The 19482-nt window shown below is 37.1% G+C and overlaps 1 protein-coding gene across 3 annotated transcripts in view; it reads left to right on the forward strand.

Moving 5' to 3' along the window:
* The window catches only part of cadm1b (cell adhesion molecule 1b), a 165844-nt gene extending 150255 nt beyond the window's left edge, over positions 1 to 15589 (forward strand). For all 3 annotated transcript variants that reach the window (XM_057351309.1, XM_057351310.1, XM_057351311.1), the window contains 2 exons: positions 11356 to 11481; positions 12686 to 15589. In XM_057351309.1, the coding sequence (XP_057207292.1) occupies positions 11356 to 11481; positions 12686 to 12804 (245 nt within the window). In that variant the 3' untranslated portion in view covers positions 12805 to 15589. The remainder of the gene's footprint in view (positions 1 to 11355; positions 11482 to 12685) is intronic.
* The last annotated feature ends 3893 nt before the right edge of the window (positions 15590 to 19482 follow it).

The following is a 19482-nucleotide window of genomic DNA, read 5'->3' on the forward strand; positions in this document are numbered from 1 at the left end:
ATGCCAAGACAATCGCACAGCAGTTTGAAGTGGCTGATTCGTGAAATTGTATGATCTTATTTGTGTTTTTGTCTAATTTGCTTTCGCACCAGTTTAGTGGTGGCAACAAACTATAACTTGGAATCTTGTATCTGTCTTGTATCTATCTATCTTTACATTTTTATTGTATATTCCAGTTCATAATTTCAAAGTTTATAATAACTGCTTTTCAATGTGCTACAATTTATGTCAATTTGTTATTTCATCTGATCAATCAATCAATCAAAACTTTATTAAAGACACTCACGGTCCAGAGATACACACAAACCTATATTCATTCACATTATCATGTATTTACAATTGTTCCACAACCTTGAAAAGAACCTGACTGAACTAAGTGCTGGGTTCGTCAGCGTTGTATTTATACTATTCACAGAGTCTGAGAGTCTACACATACATCTGTACATAAGATTACGCAACACAGCAGAGCAGGTTGGCACATCAACACTGACAAACATATGGCTTGCACTGCTCCATCGTGGCACTCTGAGCTGCAGCCTCATACCGTCATTGTATGCCACATTAAGTTTTTGCATACTGCTCTTTCTATATCGCCGCCACAAATGGGCCTTGTACATAGGGGTACAATATGCCTTAAATAATGTAGTCATCACAGGACCTGAACACATATTAAATTTGCGAAAAGTTTGCTTGCGCATAAATCATACGACACTGTCTGTAAATATCCCTATCATCAGACAGGTCCTCAGTTATATAATGCCCTAAAGAGAGAAATCAGGAAAGGACAATTTCCCGTCCTCTTTAGTTCTAACGATCATAATGTTACTTTTCTTTGCATTATATTTGATGTCATAATCTAGACCATATTGAGAGCAAATCATCAGTAACTGTTGAAGACCACCAGTATATGGACAAAAAAATCACCAGATCGTCTGCATACATCAAGTGGTTAATGGTGGTGTTCCCCACCCTACAGCCTGTTTCACAATTGTTTAGCAGCTTTGATAAATCATTCATATAAATATTAAAAAGAAAGGGAGACAAAATGCTTCCCTGCCTGATGCCATTACATACATTAAAAGGTTCAGATACATAATTACCCCATTTTACATATATTAACTGATGAGCATACCAAAAATCCAGAATTCTTACCAGAGATTTAGGAACCCCTCTATTATATAGCTTGTAAAACAGTTTTTCATGATTTACACGATCAAAGGCTTTGGAAGCATCAATGAAACACATAAAAATTGTGGAATTATCCATGCTGTTTATCTTCGTCTTTAACAGTAGGCACCAACATAACAGACAAAATAGCATCAGGTAAATACCATGGACTAAAAACCCAGTAAAACAAATGGCAATGATCGTTTGTGCCACATAGAAATGCTATTTTGGCATACATGCTACATGGCACCTATTAGCCATGTGTTTTATACCAGTTACATTTGTGACCAGACATAAAACATGTTTTACATAATTGACATTGTTCAATAGCTTTACAAATACCTTGCAAATTCATATATGTCATCTCTGAGAATATTTGGGATTAAATGGGTTTATGAAGTAAATTCCACTGCTAGGTTCCTTCTGTGAAACGTGCTTCACAACACCTTCAAAAAGTTAACATTTAACAAAATTATATTTTCTTACATTTCCACTATTTGAACTAAATTCAACCTTTCGACAACATCATTTATTCTCTTTATAATATTTAGATTTTTACATTCGCTTTAACTCAAAGCTCATAATGGTAATGACTTGCAAACCCAAAATAAAAATGAAAAAATGAAATACCCTGAAAATTTGTAATTGAATAGCGCCAAAAATTAGTCCAAGTGTGAGGAGAGAAGAAAAAAATCAGTAACAACCAACTCTCTACCGTCGCCTCTTCTTTATCATCTCTCTCTCTGAGGGGTGGGGCTTCATTATTTATTTTTTTCGAATAATTGTACAGTTTTGTAGTATTTACAGAAAATAGTAAATAGTTATGAATTCTCTATCAGGGTGCATATGCTTATAATATAGGCCTATATAATTTTTTCCCACTTTAAGAGATGTGTATGTGTCATCAGATTTGTTCATTGAGCTCCCCCCGTGAAAAATGAAGATGCCATCCGTATCTAAAGCCGAAGAAAATTCCTAAAATGTCATGCTGTAGTTATTTCATAAATTCATAAACAGTGTAGTGCTTCATTGCAGTTTGCAAGTCATTGATAGATTATGTTCCCTGATGATAATCTTCTGTATGCACTGCTTGCGTATCTCAAATAAGTATCAAATAAAAGGACGCAGTTTGTCAAAGCTGACATGTTAAGACATAGTGCTCATGTGAAAAGGCATAGACTCGAGTGTGGCTTGCGACACATGTCTGTCATCTTCTCTCTCTCCCTGCCATGCGAATTTCCAGTCACTTTCCTCTGTATCTGTTTCAAAAACAAAACAAACCCAAGAAACAGATTACTTTCTAAAGTTATTCATCCGCGTAGATCCTACAGTAAGATGGCTGGTCTGACAGCAGTTATTTCACCGTAACCAGTGGTTGTTTTACAGACCCTCACGTCTGCTTCTCCTCTTCAAAGTCACATTAGGCACGGGCCAGTAGCTTCTGTCAACCCCGCTTTACCAAACCACTCTCTGCTTCATCATAGCACAGTTTGGCGTTTTCTCAGGTGATTAATTTTCAGTGAAACTTGTTCCTCCATTACAAACAGGTTGCGACCATTTGAGCTCCCATTTAGCAGTGCGGTTTTAATTACGCCTGTCTGCCGAGGGGAAGCGGCAAGCAGAGCGGCCGACGCCGTGGATGTCTGCGCGCCACTCAGACATGGAGCACATATGCTGCACGGGAGCAAATGAGTGCCGGGTGCAAATGAAGAGGAGATGAGTAATTCATGGCACGGAGTCAAGTTACTGTGCCCGGATTGTAATTTAGTCCCGTTTGGCAGTGTTCACCTGAGTGCCAGCACAGTTTACAGCCCCCATCATCTCCCATGAGATGTCATCATGACTCGAGAGCGCCTTCTTCTCATCCCCCTCGTACCATTCTTATTTGTTTATGGGCTTATTTACATCTTTGCTCACTGTCAGGAGTAATTCTGCCGGCTTGTGAAATGCGTCAGGGTTTAGGTATAAGGTATAACTGCAGTGGTGGAGATGGCAAACACTGTTTGACGGAGCTGCCTGTTAGAAAGCAATGACTCTTAAATCGTCAGGAAAGAAAAGGAGATTTGGGGACATTTTGCCCAAGTCACCTTTGTGAGAATGCATCTGCTAAGAGCAAATTTACATCAGTAGGGATCATTTTCCATTGTTGCCTGTTTGAATGATAATGTTATACTGTAGTTACTTAAGTGGTGTGTCTATCAAGCTTCTGTTTTTTATGGGAAACTTTGTTTTTTATAATATTTTAATTTGTTTTATATTAATATATTACATTAATATATATTTTATTTAATATCAAATCTTTATTTTATTCTTTATAATGTTTTCTTTTAAAATATGATGTATTATTTTTATTATTTATTGTTATCATTAGTATTAGTATTACTTTATTATTATTTGTTTCATATAATTTAATTTGTTTAATACAACATTTTTATTTAATTTAATGATATTATTTCATATGATATTTATATTAAATATAAAATATAATACAGTATGTACACATGTGATATTTATATGAAGTTATATGACTTCATTTAGACAACATATGATCATTTTCATAAATACATTTATTCAATTCCAATGACTTATAATAATATAAAATAATAATAACCTAAATAAAATGGTCGCTCAAAACATTAAATACTTCAGACCATCCTGTATCATTACATCACAGCTGACATCATTACCTTTATAGGAAGTATATATATATATATATATATATATATATACACAGGTATATATATATATTTATAAAAATAACAGCAAATAATAAAAAATGTCTATTTAGAAAACTAAATAATAAAAATATATTTAATTCAAATAATAGCAATATACATTTTTAAATAAAACAATAAATATTAAAATGTATGTAAAATATGTATAAATAATATATAAATATAAAATAAATAAATAAAGTGTAATATAAAATTAAAAAGATTGTACAACAACACTGTAAAAATACTTTTTACTGATGCCTTAAATTTTTAAGTACAGTCAATTTGGATTTATTTCAGCTTTTTTTTTACAACACATAAAAATAATTTTAAGGCACACCCAATACAAAATACTGTCAGTTGGCTACTAGTTAGTAGTTACCCAGTAATACTTTCTTGGTCACAGGAAACAGCAAGCTACCAAGCTTATAAGATTAAAACTATCTACACTAGTTACTATTTACACTCTCATTAAAATAAACGGCACACTGCACTTGAGCCAACGACGTTATTGGTGCAGTTGTTTGTAGAGTGAGTCGATGTCGCTGAAGAGGTTCCTACAGAGGAGAGTGTGTGGGCTCCAGAGAAAACACAACTGCAGAGGAATCAATGGAGGATGAATGTACTCATCGCTCTCTAGTGACGATGTCCGTGTCAATGTTTAGTTCGCGTTCTAGCACTCTGCTGTCAGAATTCTTCCATAATAAAACACTACTCACAAGGCACATCAATGAAAAATGACACTTTATTTCAGCACACAGTCTGCAGCTGGGGCGTATCAACTGCTATCTGAAATCAAACCAAAACTGACAGAATTGTTTCTAACATGAGCCCATGCAAGATTAGTGCTTTTTCACGGCCAATATGAGCGGAGTAGAGCGATCTTTGCGCTGTGTGTCGTTGTCTTGCTGTGTTTGAGAGGTAATTGTGTGCTAATGAGATGAACTCATGAGAGACATTTCAAAAACAAATTGAGTAGAGCAGGTGTTTGTTGTCTTGCATGTGCTTGAGTGTTTAAGATAATTACCATTGCATTCTATTCCAAAATATTCACCCATTCGGTTTTGTCTTTTTAATTTAGCTCGATTGCAAACCGTAAACTAATCTTCAGCATAACGGGAGCCAAACGTGTACACTTGTCTTCGCCAGTATTAACAATAAGGATTCTACATTATCTATGAACATCTTCCAGGTGTTTGCACTCAGAAAATGAGGAAAGACTGCAATGAAATCATTATTTTTTTACTTTTTTGCTTTAAAGGTGAGGTTGTGAATTCCACCCCTGCCCCTTCCCTTTCGAAGCACTGCGGTGGCTCTCACAGAACTAAGATGTTTTCACGTTTTCGGTTCTTTGCCGTAGGAGATAATGTATTTACGAAACGCGTTCTGATGAGCAGTTTGTCTGTTTAGGGCTACTGTAGAAACAACATGGCGAATTCCATGTGAGGTGACCCGCAGAGTATGTAGATAGAAATAGCTCATTCTAAGGTTATAAAAACATAACGCTTCATTATGTAAGGGCTTTATACACCTCTGAAGACAAAGTTATGTAGACTGTATTGCATTTCTGTCAATAGATCAACCAAAAAATTATACATCACCTTTAAGTGTACGAAGCGGAGACTGTTCATTGAGATGACCCCTCTACCTTACAGTAGGTTTTATTTCTAGGATGTAGTGAGTCTAAAAGGGTAAAATGTGTCAAAAATACATTAAATTTATGAACTCTTATCTTTCTCTTGCCCTCATTCAGCACCCAGCATGTGAATGTGGGTTATAGCACACCCAGTTTGGGGTCATCTGAGAGTAACTGGTACTCATGCTGTGGGGCTTGTGTGGGTTAGTTTTAATATACGCTATATATCTTGCACAGTCTATTTCTAACAGTCTTATTCGTGTTTGACTGATTCTACATTGCATTTTGTTGAAACATTCACACTTACATTTCTTTGGTACATCCTGTCCTAAATTGTGCACAAAATGCTGTTGTTTTTTGGTCAAAGCCAGCCATGTCACTCATTTAAGATGTTTTTCGTCGCATTATTGTTAAGCCAGTAACACTGAATTCATTACTTTTGATTCATTTCACAATTTCTGCATGTTATTTGTCAGGTTTAATTAAATAACTGCGTTTGACTGAAGATATTCACACTGACGTTGCTTTGCTTGACACCTGCATATCATAGCAACAAGATATTAAAGAAACTGAAACCGAATCAATGGATTTCCAGTAAGTGTATAGCACCGTAGAACATGTGAAGTTATATGAATCGTAATTAAAGTTAACCAAAAAAAAGTTAAATGTTTTGCCAGGAGTTCAAGGTTTCGCAACGTTCTGTTTAGTCTGATAGATGCCGTAAGTATTTTATGGGGGCAAAAAGTAGTATGTCTGTTTTATTTTTTCATGTATTCTTGCATTCATTTAAATGTAAATGTATTTATTTGTAAATTTTTCAATTTGTGTTTAACCATAAGACATTTTTGAGACATTTAAGTGCAAGTAAACAAGCTACTTTACCCACTCCTTGAGCATGACATATAAAAAGCAAATTTCTGGCAAACTTTATGATTACAGGTTAGCAGCTTTTGATCCCGAGTGTGTGCTTTGAATTATATCCATGGAGCAAAAGTGGACGTGCTAATAATGTAGCATGTTAACATTATCCAGGAATAATTTAGTTGAGAAAGCTATAAAGAAACACATTAACTGTAATCGCTAGCACGGCACAGAACTCGGTTACCGTAATCACTTTCTGTTAGAACTAAAAGGAAGGGTTTTGGGCAGTAATAATGCATAATCACAAAGGTCAGAAACAGCCGAATTCAGCAATGCCGTGAAGTTCTCCATTACTCATTGAAACACTGCATAACTTCAGCACTTCGTCTTTAGTCATGTTGCCAAAGATAGCTCAGCAGGCGGTGAGGTGCCAAAACAAGTGTGGTGGATTTGATCAAAGATGCCACTTCTTTTCATTGTGGGGTAAACAAAACGTCTACGGTTTTCAGTGGAGAGGATGTGCTCCAGTTTAACTGTTTAGGGAAGGGTATACACGGAACGTCTGTGATCTCTTTCTTGTTTTCACTTTGATTGTGGTGCAAAAGAAATAACGTATAATTTGAAGTTGATTTATGTTCTTCCTTTTGATTAAGCCAAGCCAGTTTCGAGCGGCAAGTTACATATAAAAGCCGAATTGTTGTTTATTTGGTAAAAAAGGCATTGTCACCAAAAACTATGTGCTGAAAGTAGAAGTTGGTTAGGACCGCTGACGTTTTTATCATTCCATCTACACAATTCAACTGCCACCGACCATAGGCTTTGTGGCATGTAGCGGGCCACTTTTAGAGCACATTTTGGCAGAGTCTTGCATTAACAGACTTCACTATGTGAATGTGATTTAGCTCACAGAGAGGAGCAGATAGTAGCAAATGTCTTTGTCACCCCTGTGGCCCGCTAGTTCAATTTAGAGACAGCGGGGATGAACTCTATCAGGAAAACATGTTTCAAAGGCTCCACATGCTCAGGGTCCCAGCTTTGTTTGGAAAGGTCTCGCTTTGTACCTTGGTACGATGTCCCTCAAATCTGAATGTTTCAGAGTTCACGTTCAGCTTCCTCTCCGGGTTTTTCTTTGTGGATCTCCTCGCTCTTGGAAAATCTTTCTTTCGACACCGCCGCGTGACTTCACATGTTTAGATGCATTGTTTTGTCGCTTGGGTGTTTCATGGGTAAGCTGTGATTTGTTTAAAAAGAAATGTCCCTTTTCATTTTATCAGTGTGGCTCTCTCTCATAGCTCTGAGACTTAACTCCTGGGAATTACCTGTGCAGATGCACAAATCTAGATTTAAAAATCCAATAAAAAAAGAATTCCGATCTCTCTTCTTCCCCGATTATTTTTTCAAGTGCCTTTTTGCAGCTCAAAATAGACTTAAGATAAATGAGATGTAGATATAAAGGAACATACATGCTCTATCTTTGATATTAGGTCGGTCACGCGTAAACAGCACGGGAACCTAAATCAAAGATATTCGCTCATGTGTTTATCCATCTGCCCACAACCAGAAAGCAGTACTGCGGGTGCGGGGAAAAGCAGAAGGTGTCGGTCTTGCTGTAATGTCGGCCATTTCCAGTTGGTCCACAGCTGCTGCAGTGACACTGGCCTGTAGTTTAATTACTCACTTTAGCACAGATGCAGAATGAGACTCATAAAACATGAGCTCTCGAGGCCGGCAGCAGTGCAGAAGTCTCTCCTCCCACCTCACCCGACTGTAAATCAGTGAAAAGTCCTCTTCATTTCCCAATGAATTCCAATCACAAGCCACGGTCTGCTTAACACGAGCGCGCTCGGTAAAGCTCAACGCGTTCTCTGCTGTTTGCTGTGCTTTTAACGCAGGCAAATTTGGGATGTGTTAAAGCAGGGTTCCATTTTTTTCATTACAAAAAAATCCAGAAGAACTTCCTGTTTCAGTCGTTTGACACTACACAAATGTTTGAACAAAATACAACCAACAGAATATTTATAAACGATTTAAAATATAAAATATTCTTTAAGATTGAATTGTACATTTAACTTTAAAAATAAAAAGTACTTCTGGACCAGTGTTTACAACTTGCGAAGTGCAAGTATAATATATATATATAATATATATATTCTATACTTTATTTTATACTTGGAGTCAATATTTTATATTTCATATTCACTGCTGACTTAATTTTTGAAATGGATGTTCGTTCATTTCCTTAACATAAATCATTTATATATTTTGTTGAAGGTTTTATTAGAGTTTTTCAAATACTCTTTGCAACAAATAAAATGTGATTTTGAAGCTGGCTGCTTTGGTGTTCTTACGCTGTAAATAAAACTGTAATTTACTGTTATTTTATTACAGATTTTTCAGGTATAATTTAAAAAACTGTAATTTTACAAAATTTTACTGTTTTTACAGCTTTTCACATAGAATATAAACAACTGTAATTTTACAAAATGTTACTGTTTTTACAGCTTTTTAACATAGAATATAAAAACAGTAATTTTACAAAATGTTACTGTACAGATTTTCACCCATTTTTTTTAAATACAGTAAAAAATCGTCAAATTAAAGAAAAAGAATGCAAAATAACATGAAAAAAATTATGTGCATTTTTTACTGTATTTAAAAAAAATTACGGGATTTTTTACAGTGTACAACTCTTAAGAAATCAATGGAGAAAATACGTCTGAAACCCAAAACGCTTGTTCACAATTCTGAAATTTTGTACAACCTTCTGGCTATTTGCTGGAACCCTCCAGGGGGTCCACGGACCCAATTTTGAGAAACACTGCTCTAAAGGTCTGAGGTTCTTAAATGAAGCCCAGAATACACATTATGAAATGCCAGAGTTGAAAAAGCACCACCACTTTCATTATTACCCTTCAGGAACAAAGTTATGTGGCTCCAAATTGGTGGTCACCAACAGGTCAGTGAGGGGCGGAGCCTAGTTTCTTTTCAGTAACCTGTGTGATGTCCCTAACAGCCAATCAGTGACATTTCATGTATCCTTAATCACATCAAGTGTATCTCTATTTTTAAAGCCAATCTGGATGAAAATGTATTCGCCCCTAAATATTCCGGGTCAAGATATCCATGCTTCTGGACAGCTAATTTATCTGATGGTGTCAAGCAGGAGGCAGAGGGAGATGGAGAAGGGGCCGGCTGAATTTGGGAGAGGCGGTGCTGTGGAGAGAATGTGACAAAGCTGCTCTGCCGTGTTCATTTCTAGTCTCATTCTAATTAGGAATCGGCCTCTGGTGCAACATAATGCAACGCAGGACATTCTTGTCCTATATGAGCGCCGAAACCTCTCTGTCTCGTATCAAAGCTGCATCTTAGTAGACCGTGTCATCCTGCTGGGCTGGATCTGGATCTGCAGGCGGGAACAGGTTTATCAAAAGATCTTGTTTGTATGCAGTTGTCGAGCCTTCATTTATTTAATGTGCTAGGTAGGCTAATTAGATATATGCTCCTTAGAGAACCACATGTATTGTTAAATGCCTGATGTACATTTGATGTAGATCAAACAAGGTTTGATATTAAATGGTCAGTCAATCGTTGAAAGTTCCCTTAGCTAGTGTTTTGCCTGAAAATAGAAAGGGTCGCTTTTTATCACTCGCTTTCTAATGAAAAGCTATTGATTTCCACATTGAATGAGCAATATTGAAGGAAAATATAGCCTGAGATATAGATCTGTTGATGCACTTAAGTCCTCATTCTCAAGTCTACGTTCTTCCTTATAGTTTGGTTGCTAGGCACTTCATCAGAAAACCTAGTGTAATTAGAACTTGCACAGGGTGTTTTCTCACTGCACTGCTCATGTAAATGCACATTGACTATATAAGACATGGCAGCAATACCTAATTGGTGCTTATAATAGGCATTAAGATTTTCCCTAGTGATGATTCATTATAATAGCTCCTTTTTGCATTCTTGTTTTTTTATACACACTTTTAAAGGATAAAATATGAAAATGTACTTGTCTTAGTTTCTGTCCTCCTGTCACAAAAAAATTGTGTAGCTTTTCTATTCCATTCAATAAAAGTTATTTGGATCTTGATTGCCCTGGTCACCAATCACTTCAACTGTTTGGAAAAGAGAAGCGTCAACATTTAGTTAAACTTCATTTGTTTTCCACAGAAAATATAGAAATCATACATGTTTGGAATTACAAGAAGGCAAGTAAATTGCTAGGTGAACCACGGTATGTTCCTCTTTGGTTTGTTCTAGGGATGTCACGATATCACAGTATTAGCAATAACCGTGATATTAAAATCATTATTGATATTATGTTAATACTACACACGATAATATCAATAATTATTCAGCATGTTTCACATTTTGCCTTAAATGAACTGTTCAAAAAATTCTTTCATCATTTACTCACCCTTGAGTTGTTCCAAATCTATAAAATTTCATAAGACAGAATTTTTAATTTTGGGTGAACTGTCACTGAGCCAATGGTTTATAAACAAAATGGATTGATAGCATTATTTATTCATTTATAAAAAAACATTGCAAACCTGATCTTGTGACTGTCCTTTGTTTTATTAAAACCAGGATAAACTGGTAATTTTACTTCGCCAGTGTCTACGTTGGTTCAGACAGATCAGACCGCAAACTATATTTGAATGCGTGTTAGTGTGTGACATTTGCTATTTTCACATTTACAGAACTGGACAGATACACTATTATGTGAAAACTGTCAGAAACTGATAGGTGTTTTCTGTTCTAAAAATTCCATTTCTGGTGCCATCAGGCAAAGTGTTGATTTGAATTAGAACAGCTGTGCATGAATAGGAAAGATGACATTAATGTGACTTTACTTGAAACAGAAGAGCATCATTTGGCAGCCATTCCAGGGAATCTCAGTGAATTCCCAACCGACCCTGTGACAACAGCACAAGGTGCCTTCATTTGTTTGTGTTTGTTTTTCTTGTGACGCAGATTCAAGAGCAGATGGAGTGCCGCAGAAAATTGATCATGCCGTCATCGGAGGTGTTGTCGCCGTGGTTGTGTTCGCCATGCTTTGTCTTCTGATCATTCTTGGCCGATACTTCGCAAGACACAAAGGTAAATCACAAGACACAAAGGTAAATCAAGCACAAGGCTTACCTGATTGTGGGTTGTGTTTAATCTCAGAATGAAAAATGTTCACTTGTTCCTTCTGTATTCAGGTAGGGGTGGGAATGAGGAGACCATGTTATATTAATATATTGCATTTTTGGTCATATAAGGTTGTGAAAAAAACACAGCCACGGGAAAAATTAAGAGACCATTTCAAATTTTAATTTAATCAGCATTTCTAGATGTATTGTGGCCATTCAGTGTCAAATCTCATAAAGTCATCCAACAGCAATGTGAAAGACTGACAGCATGACAAGACGCATAAGAATAAAAATTGAGGTTAACTTTTGCTAAATACATGTACAAATATTACTGTTGTATGGCTTAAAAGTGAATATAAACTAGTTTTCTTTGCAGTATTTGAGGTCTGAAAAAGTACAGAGCATTGTTTGTTATTTTGACCTGTTTCTCCAGTTTTCATTTTCTGCAAATAAATGCAAATAGAAACATTGTCAGTAGTTCACAGAATTAAACAAAAAATACAATTTTACCCAAACACCAATAAATAGTACATTATAAAATCAGAAAAACTGATTTTGAAATGGTCTCTTAATTTTTTCTGCAGCTGTAACTTTATAGCCATTCCTTGAATGGTGGACAGGGTTTCCTTTGTTTTCAAAGATCTAAATTTCAATATGTACTCACTCCAATGTCATCCAAAACCTGTTTGACTTTCTTCTGTAGCACAGAGACAGTGTTTTTCATATAAGTGAATAAGGACTGGGGTTGACAAGTGGTCCAAAGTCTTTGAAGTCTTACGACAGCTTTGTCAAAAGAACAAATCATTCATTCATGAATCAGACATCGGTACTTCTTTCTTGAATGCGAGGAACTGGAAAAACTTATGTGGATATTAAGATATTTACTAAATATATCACATATCAAGTGAATATCAGCTATATTCAGTGCATTTTTTTGTCATTTTTGAGCTTGAGAGTCTCAGTCACCATTCACTTTTATAGAAAAGATGAATCCTGGAGTGGCCAAGATTTTATTTAAATAGAATTGTAACAGGATTCTCATTTTAGGTGAGCTACTCTACTTAACAAATAACAAACAAAATAAAGAATTACATTCTTGGCATAAGAAACTAATACAGTTTGAAGAGTAATAATATTTGAAATGTTCTGTCTCTCACCTCTATTTTAAGGCACCTATTTCACCCACGAAGCCAAAGGCGCGGACGACGCAGCAGATGCCGACACCGCCATCATCAACGCAGAGGGTGGGCACAACAACTCAGACGACAAAAAGGAATACTACATATAACTCAGACTGGACTGCTAGCTTCCTGTGCTGAACAGCAAACTGTGGACTGCTGGGTTGGGAGGTGGGGGGTTGTGGGATTCAATCAGGCTGGATTCACACCTGCGCAGCTGATGAGACGACGATGAAGGTCCTGCCATCACTGCGGACGGGGTGTGGGATGGCTGAGCACTGGGAGAGCTCAATTTTAGACCGCTTCACCATCCGACACCTCAAGCTGGGGCCTGTTTTGTTCAGTTTAAACATTTACTAAAAATGTTGTGCCTTGTTCTGTTGTTACTGAAGTACCCACTTTTATCAGGACACCCACGAGCTTCATACCGTCTCGCGAATGGTCCAAACCCAAATCCGTTCTTTTTTGTTTTAATTGCCATCACATCAGTACATTTTAAAGCTCTCACGCTGTTCTGTCTGCAGGTCTGAAAGAAGCCACATGCAAAGTTTAAATGTAAGCTAGAGAACGAAGGCTCGGGTTGTTGACGTGGATTGGTTCCAAGTGATTTATTGCCTGTTATTCTTCTTAGTCCCTCAGAAATGAGTTAGAAATGTTAAAAACATTTTTTTGTGACCGACGTGGCTACAAAGCATTCTGAGGCATTATTGTGCCGTTGCATTATTTATTAAATATACTGTATGTGATTCTAATCGGCTTGTGTTTAAATTCATTCTGAGTTGTATGGCATCATCCCTACCTGCCCCACTCACCTTCTAATTTATTCTCAGTTACACCCGGACGTTAAAAACGAATGCCAAAGCAAACAGCTCAATGGCTCCTGGTTAAGCTGTATGAGAAAGTTGTTGAAAAGACGTTCCCTTAGAAATAAAACGGTGTGTAAAATGGTTTTCATATTTAGCCTGTTCTCAGTCTGAGGTCAGTGATTTGGTGCTTCTGTGCGCTTTTCCAAGTATCAACAATTCTAAATGAAATAGAACGAGCCTGTACTGTATGTTGTAAGCCATACTTAATGTATGTAGCCCTCCTACACAGTTTGGTTAGCAGAGCTTTTATTCTTTATTTCTTCAATGTAGCTTATTCGTAGATGTCTGGCTGAATGTAATAACTCTACAATAACATAATAGTTTATAAATGTGTGCAAGTTACATCTGTCATATCGCCGCACCGTTTTACTGGCCATTGTATTGGGGAGAATGCAGGGATGCCTATTATGTTCTGTCAATGTATTAAAAATATATAGAATTTATTAGAAATTATTACATTATTGTAGAGTTGGTTGATTTATGGCACTATTTGTCACACCAGGCATTGTTTTTCTTATCTTGGGCCTTCACACACCATCCTAGAGAGTACAGATACACATTGTATGTGATTATATTGAGGATGTATAGGGACGTTTTGAAGTTGTGGTGAGATTACGGTTAACATTGTAAAATTCTTGTGACAGCACATTGTTTGGTCATAGCGTTTACATGAATTTGTGTATTATGGAGTGCTACTTTTTTGTTTGTTTTTCTCAGTGTTATTGCGGAGATTATCTGACCATTGTTTAGATTTGAAAATGCTTATAAATTATGGTATATTCGTGCAAGGCTAGCTAATGCCTTTCTTTACATTTGGTTATACAGAAAGAAACTTTTGTTCTGATTGTTATTGTGTGTTGTACAGAATTTTGTGGTTTTATACAGCAGCAGTAGATTTATTTGAAAACGTTTTGAATACAAAACCTACATATTGATTTAGAGGTTAAACAGATGAATGGAAAAAAAGGTCAAATGACACCACCATCAACTCAGACATGTAGTTAAAGTCTGTAATTTGGCTCAAAGGGATACTCCACCCAAAATGTGTTCAACGGAAAATAAAAAAATGAAACAATCAATTTTCCTACTGTGGTAGTCAATGACGTTCCAGAAATATCAGTTGCTAACATTCCTCCAATTATCGTTGTGTTCAACAGAACAAAGACATTTACACAGATTTGGAACAATTTGGGGGTGAGTCATTTATGACAGAATGAATTTTTATTTTTGGGTGAGTATCCTTTAAAAAAATGTAAAGATATTTACACGGTGTGCCCCTAACTAACATGCCAAGCATGTAAGGAACAAAAATATCAATACAAATTTATCATATTACTAGTTTGACATATTTTAGACATTAAACAATTTTTGACTTTTAAACATTTCAAATAAGGAAGTGAGGGCTACAGTCAAACAATCATTCAACAGTGACATTGAATTCTTTGTGGTGTTGTGTCCAAAAGATCTCCACAAGAAGCAATATGGGTCCCTCCCATAGCTGGCTGATATCAACCCATACAGCCATAACACCATTCATATCATTATTTATCATTCTTTTAATAGTTACTAATCTAAAACTGCCCACATCTAAAAAAACATCACTTTCTGTGTAGGTTTAATTTCCCCCCATCTCAGGTCTTTGGTTTCATGTTGTTTTGCATCTCAGGTAGAATGCAAAATGCCCCAACTAACTTATTATCAAATAACACAGAGTAGAGCATGTTCCATTCGACATGTTTTATCTGTTCTTTAAATGCTGTGCACTGTGTAAATGTTTATATTACTTTGTAACGATATGTCGCAGTGAACTACAGGTTTATTTAAACTCACTTTTAGACAACTTGTATATCATGCGTCCTTCCTTGTTTCCGTACGTTTTCTGTTGAATAGTTTGTCTCATCTATGTAGTTTGTATTCCTGTGTATTTAAAAGTATTTCCATTTTCCCGATAACACTTTGTATTTGACCATAAAAAGACATTTTTACAGAAATGGAGCAGTACTGTCTTAATAAAGAGGTATTAATGTTCAAACAACAGTTGAAGTCTGTCTTATACATTCACTGGAAATGATATTTCCATGTATAGGCGATAATTAATGCCGTCCACAGACTGAGAAACATGCTTAGTGCTGCTTTATTTAGAAAAGGTGTATTTCAGCTTCGAATCGTGGTTTAAACGCTTCCATTTGTCATACTGAGGATGAATTACCTGATAGCACATTTCATCAAGATTCGTGGTTTGGCAATGCTGTAAACATATGTTGTGAAGTTCGGTGCCAAATCGAATGACAAATATAGCTGCAAGCAGCGATACGGGACCAAGACCCCCAAGGCGCCGCAAGCGCAGTGCGGAGCTGCGCAGAGCAACGAGAGCAAAAAAGGCAGAAAGAGACCATGCATGAAAAGAACAAGAATAGGTGAAAACAAACTCAAAGCGCAACATTTACACACAAGCACGGAACAAGCCGACAGCCGGATTCGGACCGCTGACCCTTAAGACTCCCTAAAGACTTATTCTGTTAGAAACTTAGCGAGTCTCACCACTGAGCCTACATCCCACAACAGCGCTGCTGAGCAAGGCTGATAGAGGTGTAAGTAGCGTTGTGTAACAATAACCAAAGTTGCAGCTATGACAGCGCACAGCCACAAGAACAATATGTACGTGAAAAATGGATATGTTTAAAGAACAGCCGAGAATGTAATCACAACGTACAATTTATATGTACAAGCATCACACTGGATTCAAACCCTCAACCTTGCACTCTTGAGGCGCGTGCTTTATTTGATGAGCCACTCACTTGACATGATGCATCATGCCTGCCATCCCTGCCATCAGGGGCTGAAGTGAGACAGTAGAGCAAAAGTAACAGAAATACAGTGTACAGGAGGAACAGATGTCAGGAGTGACAATGAAATCAAGAATATCGTTTTGTATAGAAATGCACAACACGAGATCTGAATCCACAATACACAAGACTTGCGGTTTATCAGGTGTGCCACTCAGTTAATGTGCTTAACCCAGGATCCCGAGGAGAACTTTCAGAGTTTCAAACAGTGACATGGGCAAATCCCTGAAGAGGCTGAAATGAGAATGTAGAGCAGAAATAACAGAAATACAATGTATTTAAGAAACAGATAGCGTAAGTGGGAATGAACTCGAGAAGATAATATTGCATAGTAATGCACAAAACGTTACATCCAGTCAGAATAGTTTAATATGAGAAAGATACAATGTCACAGGCACAGTCAACTTTGCAGAGGACTTTCTCGAAAAATCGCCCCAGAAATCAAAAATCAGTTCGGCCATTTCTGTGCGGCTCGGTCCAAATATCATACGAGCAGAGCTTGGAATAAAGAAACCACTTTTGTCAAATTAGCAGCCAATAAGTTATGACCCGAATGTTAGAAAATGACTATTGGCATCAATAGAATCGGCACGGACCACGAGAAATAATGTCAGAAAACGAATTTCAGACAAAGCGTTCAAGAGTTATAAGCAATTACATAAAAAGTGTCATATCTCATGAACGCTAGGTGGCGCTGTTTTGAAACTTCACAGGTACGTAGGGGACTGGAATTCAATGGCGCGTACCAAATGTGGTGAAGATATATCGTACAATTGAAAAGATATTATGATTTATGGCAAAATTCTAAATAGCGTTCATCCAAGCGCTGTTACCAAATTTGGCACGGATCCCCAGTCCGAGGTGTCGATGAAGCGTACAAAGTTTTGTACCTATAGATAGAATATGTTCCTATAGAAAAGTGGCCGAGATACAGCATCAGATCCATTTTTGGGTCGATGAAAAACTTTTGTTTTGACCAGTAGATCAAACAATTCTGTTAGGTCATTTACTGTATGTGCGGCTCATTCCAAAGATCATCTGAGCAATCGGTCACAATTTCTAGGACTAGTAGCGAAAAAATGCAATACTGTACTTTTCGAGATGGCCGCTACTGTAATGGGCGGAGTCTTAGTGTAACGCATGGAATGCGATGAGCGTGACGAGTGCATGACATGTGTGAGTAGAATTTATGCAGATCAATGGGTTTAAAAGTTAAAGCCTATTGAAAAGTGAATTTTTGGTATAGAGTGAGTGCTATGGCCCCCATAATTGGTCACATGACTATTGAGGACCACCACTATGAGTGTGCCAAATTTCATCATTTTCCTACCTACGGTTCATAGGGCTGCCATAGACTCCCATTGGCAAAGAAGAAGAAAAAGAATACTAACAGAAGCAGTAGTGGCCATAGCCCCTAATAAGTGAAACATGAAAAAGCTAAGCAGTGTATTTTGGTAAGTGCATGCGTAACTGAGCACACGTTGCGCAGAACGGACAGAAATGCGTGACAATTTCAGAGCGTTTATGATTAGGCTAATATGAATCATTTAAAATATATCTATTCAGCTAATACAATTATTATTATGGTGCTGTCGGATGCAAGTGTTACTGTTATTATTGTACAGGACAGGTGTGCTATTAGTTTTACAAGATTTACATTTATGCATTTGGCACACGCTTTTATCCATAGCGACTTACATTGCTTTGTACTATACATTTGTTTCGAAGTATGTGCAATCCCTGGGATCGAACCCATGCCCTTGGCGATGCTAGCGAAATGCTCTTACCACTGAGCTACAGGAAAGATTTATAATTTTTCCTGCTGGATGAAAGGTGCTTTAAAAAGTCTGACCTTAAAAACGAAATCACTCTAAATCTGAATGATGCTGTGAACAAGCTAATTGCGAAATAAAGTGTAAATCACTATTCATTTCACTATTCTCACATGGAACTTAATCATCATTTGATTTTGTAAATGTGTGAATGTATGCCTACCGAAAAGTTAAAGACACCCATGAGAACAATCGCTGGGGTTATTTAGGCCTATATGTTTCCCAGGTGCTGTTTGTAAATTCATGCATTTAGGATGGTGACTGACTCGTCATTAATTCTAAGGCAGAGTAGGCTGGGTAGATCAGCTCTAAACACACATTTTAGCGTAATGTTTATAAAGCTGTGGTAAATATTCTCATGGGTGAAACATGTATTACCAGGTAGGCCTATCACTAAAAAAAATCCGGCAGCCGTTGGCAGAAAAATTACACAATTTTCATTTGAGTCAATTACAGTCTACATTGCTGTATTATACAGTAACATTCGGTCCGGTACAATGCTTTCCCACAGACTTTCACTATAGGCTACTGTAAGCGCATTACTGTAAACATGATTTATGATGTTTTATAAAAAATCACTATAGCAGATTTATAGATTAACAGTTTTCATTCCGTTACCTTTCAAGTTTATCTATCCTGTTATATAAACTGACAAAAGTCACACCAAGCTGTAACAGAGGAGTGCAGTATCCTGCCCTGTTTGGGCACTGAGGGTTAATGTGTACTTTTAAGAGTGTGAGGAACTCAGCATCAGCTTAGCTGGGGGTGTGCTACAGCATCGTCCCTGACCCACATTCTGAGACGAAGCAGACAGCAAATAAATATCTTCATCGCTGTCACTGGCTGTGTGTCTGGAGCTTGATCTTTCCCATGGCTGCTGTCAATGGGAGAGGCGGCCCGGATCAGCACGGCGGAAATACGAAGCAGCACAGTTTGAAAGTGAGTCATCTCTGTTTGTGGGGAGCCACATAATATCTAGAGAAAGTAAACTTCTCAAAAGATTATTGACACGTGGGGTCACGCGGAATAACACCTATTGACCTGTAGAAAGCACGTGAGGCGACCTCCCCGGCGAGGTTTCCCGAACCAGCTGCACGTCAAAAGACTGGAGAGGTACCGAAAATCATCTTTGATAAATGGCCGACATGACATTAACAAATGCAAGTGCAAGTCTCATACAGTACATCACTTTCGGACGATGTCCCCCCTGGCATGTTTTATGTTTCAGATACAAGGCAATATTT

Source organism: Triplophysa rosa, linkage group LG14, assembly GCF_024868665.1.
Source record: "Triplophysa rosa linkage group LG14, Trosa_1v2, whole genome shotgun sequence".
NCBI lineage: Eukaryota > Metazoa > Chordata > Actinopteri > Cypriniformes > Nemacheilidae > Triplophysa > Triplophysa rosa.